The sequence below is a fragment of the Sabethes cyaneus genome, chromosome 2 (genome assembly GCF_943734655.1).
Source record: "Sabethes cyaneus chromosome 2, idSabCyanKW18_F2, whole genome shotgun sequence".
NCBI lineage: Eukaryota > Metazoa > Arthropoda > Insecta > Diptera > Culicidae > Sabethes > Sabethes cyaneus.
The window spans coordinates 144,396,098-144,406,791 of record NC_071354.1 but is presented as its reverse complement, the minus strand read 5'-3'; the positions used below and the strand labels follow the sequence as shown (position 1 = coordinate 144,406,791).

Genomic DNA, 10,694 nt, shown 5'->3' with positions numbered 1-10,694 from the left:
CTTTGAAGTTTCCCACTATCCACTAAAATGAAGAGCAGTGGATAAAATATTTCACTGACGTCAGTTGTATTTGAAGACAGTACAAGATTTAAGCCCAATCACTTTGACTAAAAAAACACAAACGCTAATTTCGTTTAAGCGAAGACTTCCAAATCGGTTGCAAATCATGATTTTAAGCGATGATCGGCCGCTGCCGCCGCTGGTCATCATGAGATTCCTCTGTTACCTACCTGTCAAGGATGCCACCTTCACGGGACGATTTTAGAATGGATACTAATTAATGGTTGTATTAGATCAGCAGCGGCGTCGGTCGTTTTCGTTTGGCAGAGCGGTATGGTTTTTTGCGCCACCACCGTAGTATGTTTGAGGTTTTTGTTCTTTCCCTGATGTGCCTGACCCTTGCAGCAAGTCGTGATTGATGATCTCTTACGTTTTTATGAAAAGGAGAAACTGCCTATCGGGTGTCACGAGATGGTTAAAGATGCTCTTTTTATTGCCAAGAGAAACTAAAATAATAATTTTTGTTCATTAACAGCTTAGCTAACCAGGTTACTTAACCGTTTGATTCGAAAATCAACATTGAATTGAAGTTCGGATATGAAAACATATAGAAAGATTAGGATTTGTCTTACAGCTAGTTTTATTTACATATTTTTTCAGTTGCTTTTCTGACAATTTGGAATGTTTCATTTCAATTTGATTAATCACTTCACAGTTTGACCACGTTGACAAATTGTTGAGCTTCTGAATATTTCGAAAACAACTAAACTGAATAGAAGAAGGTTTACTTTAATGTTTTCCGGGACCCAATGGAAACTTTTATAATCACAGCAAAAGTGAATGGCTAAGCACAGTTAACAGATTATTGGTTTTGAAATGCATTTTTAACGATTCTTCAGTCGGTTAGTTCTTTTTTTTCATGTAACGCGTGGGTTTCCAACAATCTTTCCGGTTCTTTGCTAAATGCTCCTCTACTGTGCCACGGATTTTTGCTCATCTACAGATGATTGTTTACCGCCTTCTGCTGAACGCTCGTCAATATGTACTGCTGCTTTTGTGCATCAAACAACTGCAAGTAGATAAAACAAGAAGGAAATAAATTAAAAGTGTCAAAATATGGCCATAAATTACAGGTTACGACCCGGCCAGTAGAACGGCTTGTATCAGTTTTGGGTTCGTTACGTCGAGCTAGGTAATCGCCGTAGTTGTTGCAATTTTATTTTTATTTTCTCCATTTTCGTCTGACTGAGCTTAAATGTTAATGTCCGATTATGTCATGAGTTATTCCCACGACTTCGACATGAGATAATTATCATAAGCCGCAAATTAACTGCAAGTTCAGCGTCTCCGCGCTTGTCAACGTTATGCACTCGTAACAGTAGCGGCACCGAAGAACCATGTGATAATTTGCTAATTGAAGCTATACACGCAAAAGTTAAATGCGAAAGTATATGCGTTATTGTTGCAAACGTTGGTTTAAAACAGTACATTTGAATATTTAATGCAAATAAATAATATTAGCCTCTACACTGCTTTTATAGAAAAAGCACATTTTACTAATAACATATTATGATACTGATCGAGAAGTAAAATGCATTGGAGTTATTCATGGAACATCCTACCGATAACTTAATATCAAATTGAAAAATTTAAAAATGCACAAAACACTTGTGAGCCTTCGATATTGACTGTTCAAAATTGCAATAACATATAACAACTTTTACCGAATGCTATTTATAGCTAGTTGCACATTTTCAAGTGCATCCAGAACGTCAAATATTACGTAGTTCTTGACATTATTGCATCATACTGAAAAACAATACGAAACTGAACCAAAACACCATAAACTCAGGGCCAAAAGCATGTTTTTCTTACGATGTCCGTTTCTGGTATGTGCTTCTTCGATATCGATTGCAATAATTAAGTTACATCGGATAAAATGCGTGAGATTTAATCACGTGCGTGAAACTGATCCGAAACAGGGCAAATAATTAGTTGGTCTCTAAATAAACTGTCGTTTAAGTCATTAAAGTAGAAATCAGAGTCTTTAGTATTTTTACCCTGGTTATAGTGAACAAGGTTATAAAAGTATAAAACCTTATTTAATTCGCCAAATGGTGAAAAGAATCTTTGCTGTAACGTCAAAGTTTTCATTTTACTGTAGGGCTAGAGAAAAGTAGTCAACAGCAAAAGAGCAGGAACAGTGACTCGATGGGAATAGCTTCGCCGCCTTCGGGGTTGTATTTGTAACTAATTTAGATTGCAATCAAAATGACTAAAACTTTCTTTCAGGCAACTAGAAGGGTATATTTCTCAAATGGACTGAAGCGCTCGTTGGTGGCTTGCATAAACAAAATTAAAAGTTTTTGGAAAAAAGTGTCCACTTTAGACGTTCTATCCCTACGCGAGTTTAGATTATAATCCAACGGCTCGAATACTGAACATTGATGGTCATCGTCCTTAATAAAACAAAACTTGGTTTAGTTATAATTATCTCTACTTAAAAGTATTACCTACTAGAGTCAGTTCATAAAAGAGAACAGTTAAGTCAATTAGAACCCAGCTAGCATTTTCATATGTATAAAAAAGGTAAAAATCCGCATTACGTACAGATATACATGCTAAATAAATCGTATTTTATGTGCAAAATTCGCATATCCGTACTATTTTGGAGGCGATATACGTGATTACGAATAATTTTGAGCGTTACGACTATATGAGTTTTTATATGCGATAATATCCGATTAAGCGCGAGTTGCTCCGTACTGCTCTACGATTTTGTGCTGAAAATCGTATGTATGTCAGTCATTATCTTTATATACGACAGAAAATTAACTTGATCCCACTTTATCCAGCTTTAGTTACGATTTCGAGTTTGTTAGGAGATATTTACGATAGTTTTCGTATATTGATATACAAGTTGGTGCTAGCTGGGAAGTGTGTTTAACGGAATTAGAAATGGGTCGTGATTTGTGATCGATCCAATCTTCCACTTTCAGCGCCTCCCACGAAGAAGACCCGTATGCCCTCCGCTGTTACCGCAGACGCAGGAATAGACCGGCTCCTAGAGAGGAATCAATTTTTGGTCCTACCTGCAGCCTGCGATCGCACTTTCGGTTGTGCAGTGTGGGTATAAAAAATAAAAATCAGGTGCTCCAGCCTGCAACAGTTCTAGCAGGTGAAAAAGTTTCTTGTGGAAACCCAAACGCCGTACTACACACACGACATTCCTTCGACGAAACAACTAAAGGGGGTCATACGTGGTCTACCGCCAATCGAGGTGGCAATCGTACAAACTGAACTGGAGAGGATTGGACTGAAGCCACAGGTCATCTACCAGATGAATGGTCGAGCTGAAGCCAAGGACAGCTCTCGGGATCAGTTGGTATACTTCATCAAGGGACCGCGTAACATCCGGGGAATGTTCGGAATCATTGTGAAGTGGGAGTCTTACCGCCCGCTGCATCGGGATGTGATCCAATGTAACAAATGCCTTCGGTTTGGTCACGTTACTAAAAATTGCAATATGGGCCCGCGTTGTAAAAAGTGCCAATTTTCCAGTCGTCTCAAAAGTCACAAATCACTTTCGACGTGATCGTGCCATCTTGCACGTTGAGCCCCCTGTTCCTGGTGCCAGTGAGGTTGTTGAAGACAACTATTTCCATCGCACTATCGTCCGGCATTCTTACGACGTGTCTGGCCCATCGTAGCCTACTGACTTTCGCCAAATGTACGATGGGATTCTCTCCAAACAATGCCTGTAGTTCATGATTCATACGTCTCCACCATTCTTCGCTTTCAGTTTGTACTCCGCCAAATATCCGCAGTACCCTTTCGTTCGGACAAGGCAAGTGCGCGTATATCCTCCTCGAGCGAACTTACGAGTCCAATTACTGATCTAATAAAAGATGTGTTAATTATCAGCTTCGTACGGTAGCGTATGCTTTTTGATGGTAGCGTATAACGAAGGGCAAAGTAGGCTCGATTTCCAGCTTGAATGCGTCGTTGGATTTCCTTACTAATGTTGTCCGCGGTCACTAGCAATCCACAGCATACGAATTCATCTACCACTTCTAGTTCGTCACCGACAGGGGTTACCTTCCGTGAGAGGCACGCGTTTGGTTCCTTGGAGCCTTTTCCTTTCATTTATGTGATCTTTGACGTATTTTTATTAATTTTCCTAGACTATTGCTGCTTCCAAACTGCTTCCAAAAACCAACAAATGCCAAACTTGGTTCCATTTGCTTGATTAGTTCTCGAGCTATGAGAAAATTTGTACTTCATTTGTATGGGATCCCCCCTTCTTAAAGAAGGCAAAGGTTCTAATTCACCATAGTAAAATTCCTGCCTCTAAAAACCCCCACATGCCAAATTTTGGTTCCATTAGCTTAATTAATTCTTGAGTTATGAGGAAATTTGTGTTTCATTTTTATAGGAGCCCCCCCCCGTTTAAATACGGATGGGTCTCAGTAAACCATAGAAAAAATTCCTGCCTTCTAAAACCTCCACATGCCAAATTTGGTTCCTTTCGCTGGATTAGTTTTCGAGTTATGAAGAAATTTGTATATTATTTGTATGGGAGCCCCCCTCCTAAAGAGGGGAGGGGTTTCAATTTACCATCGAAAAAATTCTTGCATTCTGAAACCCCCACATGCCAAATTTTGTTTCATTTGCTTGATTAGTTCTAGAGTTTAGAGAAAATTTCTATTGTATGGGAGCCCCTCCTCTTAGAAGGGAAAAGGGTCTCAGTACATCATAGAAAAACATCCTGCCTTCTAAAACCCTCACATGCCAAATTTGGTCCCATTTACTTGATTAGTTCTCGAGTTACGAAGAAATTTGTATTTCATTTTGTATAGGAGCCCCCCCTCACCTTTATGCCCTCCTTAAAGTGGCTCTCTGAACCCCCCCCCCCATAAAATGGCAGGTCATTTTATTTATCCAGCGACATATAAATTGTTCAGTTTAATTCAGTAGTTTAGTAGTTATAAGCATTTGAAATCTTTCATTCAAACGTTACACTTCTTTTTTCCTTTTCACCAAGTGCTACCCAGTCCCAGTATAGTAAACAAAGACGAAGTCCTAAGTCAAAAAAATATTAACAATATTGGAAAGCTGAGAAAAAATGCAACAAAAAACATCCATCAAACCAGGTGTGCATTGGCATTAACTAAATGAAACATTCCTCCTAATGCCGAGCTTCAACCTGAAAGTCTTCGAGGCCATAGAAGTCGAGGTCAACACGTCGTTGGGCTCACTCAACATAATTGCGGGCTACTATCCCAAACAAATTAGGGCCCCGGACGGTACTATTTGGTACGATTTGAGCAAACTATCTCGGTGGCGGGAGAAGTACATCGTCGCCGATGACTTCAATGTTCGCCATAAGGTGTGGGGCAACCGAACGACAAGTCAGAATGGAACCATGTTGGTGGAAGATCTTGAGGCCGGTCACTACAGTATCCTGGCACCGGACAGTCCGACTAGAATCTCCAGATCGGGGGTCTACTCCATTTTGTACATCGTTATAACGAACGTGGCCATCTCCACAGTACCAGAGGTCTCCGAAAAACTATCCTTCGACCACTACCCTGGTATGCTTAAGCTTACTGCCTCTACCGATACGGTGGACAGTCGGCCCCGACGAAAGTATCATCGTGCCAACTGTATCGAGTTTCTACTGTACGGGAGCTGGAAACCCTCCTGCTAGCAATTGCCGTTGCCCGTGCCAGTCCAATCCCAGTTCAACAACTTCAGATTAGCACCTCTCTTCAAATAGATTCCACCACTAAATGCCAATACTAACGTACTGGTGACCGGCAGAAAAAATCAATGGCAAACAATCTCTCTTGGGTTATCCAGGAGCGAATTCGAAAGTTAAGAGACAAGGAATTCCAACAGAAGCTGTAATAAGTTCCAACTAATTGAAAACCATTCTGGTCTTTGACTAAGGTCCTCAAAAAGAAGCCGTCAGGTGGCTCAGGCGATAGAATTTTACTGATCAGGCCTAGTGAAAAAGCGGACGCACTGGGTCAATAGTTTTTAATGCCTCACAATCTTGGACAGAATATTGTCAGCCCTCACGAGAACTCTGTTGGGGGAGTCGCCGAGGTTGATCGATCGGACAGCTTGGTACCTGAGGTAGAAAAAATCACCGCTGACGAGCTGATGGGCTTTGTCAAACAATATCACGTTTGACATCAAGCTCAAGCATTTTTGCACTTGATTGGTTGAAAATGGTTAAGGGGACATAAACGACTAAAAATTTTGAAAAAATCATTATTTTTTAATTTCAGATTTTGATCCTGCAGTCTTTTCCGCTTATTTCAATACAAAATTGACCACGGGAAGTGGCCGAAAAACGATCATGCACATAAGCATTCCAGTGCGGCGTGGAACAACTTCGGCGGAATAAAACGCTGCTCCTGGAAAACCACGATTTTCAAACTTTATGTACCTTTTTCTCAGAAACCACACAACGCATTGAAACAAACTTTTATTTGTTTTATTGGTAGTAGCTTGGCAAACACTTATACAATTTTTGAGGTTTGTAAACGAAACATAACCTGAGAAAAATGAAAAAGAAGAAGAAAAGATGGCTGAAAAAATAAAATTTAGTCTTCTTTTTCTTTTTTCTCTGGCTGCGTTTCGTTTACAAACCTCAAAAGTTATGAAAGTCTTTACCAAGCTCCTACCAACAAAATAAAAAAAAGTTTGTTCCCATACATTGTGTAGTTTCTCAGAAAAAGGTACGTAAAGTTTGAAAACCATGGTTTTCCAGGAGCGGCGTTTTATTCCGCCGAAGTTGTTCCACGCCGCACTGGAATGCTTATGTGCATGATCGTTTTTCGGCCACTTCCCGTGGTCGGATCATTACAAATTTAGTATTAAAATAAGCGGAAAAGACTGCAGAATCAAAATATGAAATAAAAAATAATAATTTTTTTTTCAAAACTTTTAGTCGTCCATGTCCCCTTAAAAAATAAGAATTGCACTTTGAATACCACGAAACAGTAGATCCCTCGTTCGCCAAGGGGCTTGAAAGTTTCAAAAAAGTTAAATTTTCTAAATTTACAATGAAATAATAAACAAATGGCATGGTTCTGTAAAGTAGAAGAACAGTGCAACAAGAAACATTCATCAAATAAGGTGTTCATTGGCATTAACTAAATGAAACAATTAATTACACTAGATTACAAGAAAGTATGTACAGAAATACAAGTATCTCCGGCTGCAGTGCATTAATTTTAAAACTTTTTTTTTACATTAAAGATGAGAAAATTTTCTATTGATTAGTTGAACTTCGTTTTTTTGTAAGAATATTAGTACTGCAGTATGCAGATATTTGTGAATTTGTTCACAACAAAGCAAAAAGAACTTGTTTTTGGAATAAATTCAAAATTATGAAAGATGTTCAACAAGATTAAAGCATTTAAAAATTTATTTTTTGTGGGGGATAAAATACAAAGAAATGACAACAATCGCTTGAAAATTGAAGAAGTTATGACCATTTCACTAAAACAGTAAGGTAGAATATCATGCTCATGCGGGTGCATGCACACAATTCTGACTTATGAAAATTGTGAACCTTGCTACAGATAATTAGGTGTTTCATTATATAATGTCAATGCACACCTAATTTAATGAATGTTTCTTGTCGCCTTTTTTCTCAGCTTTACAATGGTGGTTATAAAATTGAAATTGGTAGGGGGGATCATGTTGAAAACGGCGATATTTTGATGAAATCGAATATGGCGACCAAATCCAAGATGGCCACCAAAAAATTTGTTACTCCGTTTGTTTGAATGCTCTGTTCTTCTACTTTTTAGAACCATGCCATTTGTTAGTTGTTTCATTGCAAATTTAGGAAATATTACATCATGTAGAGCTCAAGGTTTGCTTAAAATTCAATTTATTTTTCTAAACTTTCGGGCCCCTTGGCGAACGAGGGATCTACTGTTTCGAGGTATTAAAAATTCTTATTTTTTAACCATTTTCAAACAATCAAGTGCAAAAGTTTCAATATTTGAAGACCTTGTGTCAGTAGTGGCCCCATTTCAGTGAGAAATACTCATATACATCTCCCAGAGGGGTCGGACGACACAGCAATCATGTACGAGGATCGTGTCATACGTGCCTTCACATGCAAGCTTCAGAGAGGTCTGGGTGCTCCGACAGAGTATTATACGAGCTGGAGAATCGTGATCAATGCGACTAAAAACTCATGCAATCCCACTCAGTACATGAAATAATTGTAGTTTTGAGTTCATTAGGTTAAGGCTTTAGTTTTAAGCCAGATAAGTAAGTAAGATATATTTTTTTATAATTCGGACAAACCAAGATGCTTCAACATTGACAAATATTAAGTTAATTCAACAAACTAAGTCAACGGAAAAAACAAAAAATACAACAAAGTTGAGAAGCTAAGCACTTAAAATGTAAATATTGTAAGAGGAAACACAAACAAGAAATACACACACATTTAGTCAAAAAACAGTCAGAATAAATTCAAAAATGAAAACCATGCCCTATTCTTTTACAATGATTAAATTAAAGTTATATATTTTTCTATTGCAGTTACCATTGGCTACCATTGCCACAACCATTAAGTTTATTCCTAAAGGTGGACGCGCGACATACGAGCAAGCAAAAAATTTTAGACCAATCAGTCTAACGTCTTTCTTGCTTTCTTAGTAGAAGTTCCTTTTCATTCAGCACAACATGCTTATCAAAGTGGCAAGTCTACAACCACTTTATTGCATGATGTGGTGGATAAAATTGAGGTTGCTTTTTCACAAAAGGAATCTTGCTTAGAAACTTTTTTGGATATTGAAGGCGCTTTGATAACGTATCTTTCGCTTCCATTTTGGAGGCTGCTCGTTATCATAATGTGTCTTCAGTAATCATAAAGTGGCTAGAACAAATGCTTAGTAACCGATTGCTTTTTTCGTCCTTACGGCAAGCAAGCATTTGGAAGCAAAGTGTTTGTGGATGTCCACAAGGTGAGGTTCTCTCGCCTCTTTTATGGAACCTTGTGGCGGATGGCCTACTGAGGAAACTCAATGGTCTAGGTTATCCGTCATATGGTTTTGCGGATGACTATCTCATCCTAGTAGTTGGAAAATGCATAAGCACATTATTTGACTTAATGCAGCAGGCACTACGCGTCGTGGAAACGTGGTGCCGAGAAACTGCACTTTCGGTAAATCCGAGCAAAACATCTATCGTCTTATTTTCAAGACGTAGAAATACCAATGGAGCTCGCGCTCTGCGCTTTTACGATTCGGATGTTGATGTTGTGAACGAAGTGAAGTACGTGGGGTTGATTCTCAACTCCAAGCTTGACTGGTCCACAAATATTGATTTCCGAATTAAAAAAGCGTGCATGGCCTTTGGGCAATGTAGACGAGCAATTGGCAACTCTTGGGGGCTTAAACCCAAATACATACACTGGTTGTACACGGTCGTTGTCAGACCAATACTGGCGTATGGTTGTCTTGTATGGTGGCAGAGAGGAGAAGTTGTGACTGTCCAGACAAAGCTAAACCATCTTCAAAGGATGTGTTTAATGGCAATGTCTGGTGCATTTACTACAACTCCTACTCAGTGTTACCAGGTCGATTGCCCATTTTCCCGCTGCCCAGAGGTTGATTTCCCGCTGAAATCCCGCTGTCTAGAGTCTATTTCCCGCTAGAAATCCCGCTGAACCAAATGTCTGGTGCAGAATATTCATTTCAGTAAGGCTTGCATTTGAAATCAAGATGATCTGCTGAAATTGAGAGGTTGCAATTAAATGAACATTATGCAAATTTGCTGCATTCATGTTGACGAAGCTTCAGGAAACAGAAAAAGAAGTATCTTGTTATCCCTCATATAATGACAATTTACTACGACATTTCGCAAGAATAATCTTATCTTTAATCTTATCTTTCCTTAATCTTATAACTAAGGAGTCTAAGAACACATGCGAAAATTTCGAAAAAAGCTTTAGCACAAATTCTCTTTCTGTGTCTAGCTATGATAAAAATAATGCAAAATTTCAGCAAAGCTGGCAAATGGTTATGGTTTTTGGTGACAAAAGAAGATATGTTTCAATCTTTATAAGCAGCCCAAATTCAAAAATATCTGAAAAGCGCATCGGCTCTTTGTTCTCGCTGATATTTTGTTTTAGCAAAAATGTACCGATTTGTCTTTTAGACTTAGGGTTTATCGGCTCATCAGCCGATTTTTTTGGTTTTGCTATCATACAAATGCTGCGATATATAGCAAATTATGATGTATATAGATACATAAGTTGTTTGTGTTGTTTTGTTTGCAATTCATGAATCAGTTGGATTTTGCCATTGGCAACGAATTAGTTTGTGGAAAAATTAGGAATACGCAAAACGGATTGGTTTGGTGGTCTTCTTGTTCAGTAAGTTCTAATGAGTATTTGTCAGAACTGATCCCATTCTAGGCAAAAACCACGGAGTTTTCTAATCAGCAGGATATACTGAACCATCTGCCAATGCATGAGCAGACATTAGACTGTCAATAAACGAAGTTTTTTGCTGTCAACCTCTCTGTCAGCACTCTTGCCTACCAAATATCGCTAAATCGCGATCCCGCTAAAATCCCGCTGAGTTATTTAAGAAAACCGCTAGATTCCCGCTAGCCGCCGTTTGGTTATTAAGTCCCACTATCCGGCTTGAAAT

At 38.7% G+C, this 10,694-nt stretch overlaps 1 protein-coding gene across 1 annotated transcript in view; it reads right to left on the bottom strand.

The window, feature by feature from the left end:
* Window positions 1-680: 680 nt before the first annotated feature.
* The window catches only part of LOC128736128 (mucin-2), a 29,515-nt gene continuing 19,501 nt past the window's right edge, over window positions 681-10,694 (bottom strand). Inside the window, exon 4 of the mRNA XM_053830607.1 lies at window positions 681-1,069. Coding sequence (XP_053686582.1) covers window positions 998-1,069 — 72 coding nt within the window. The 3' untranslated portion in view covers window positions 681-997. The remainder of the gene's footprint in view (window positions 1,070-10,694) is intronic.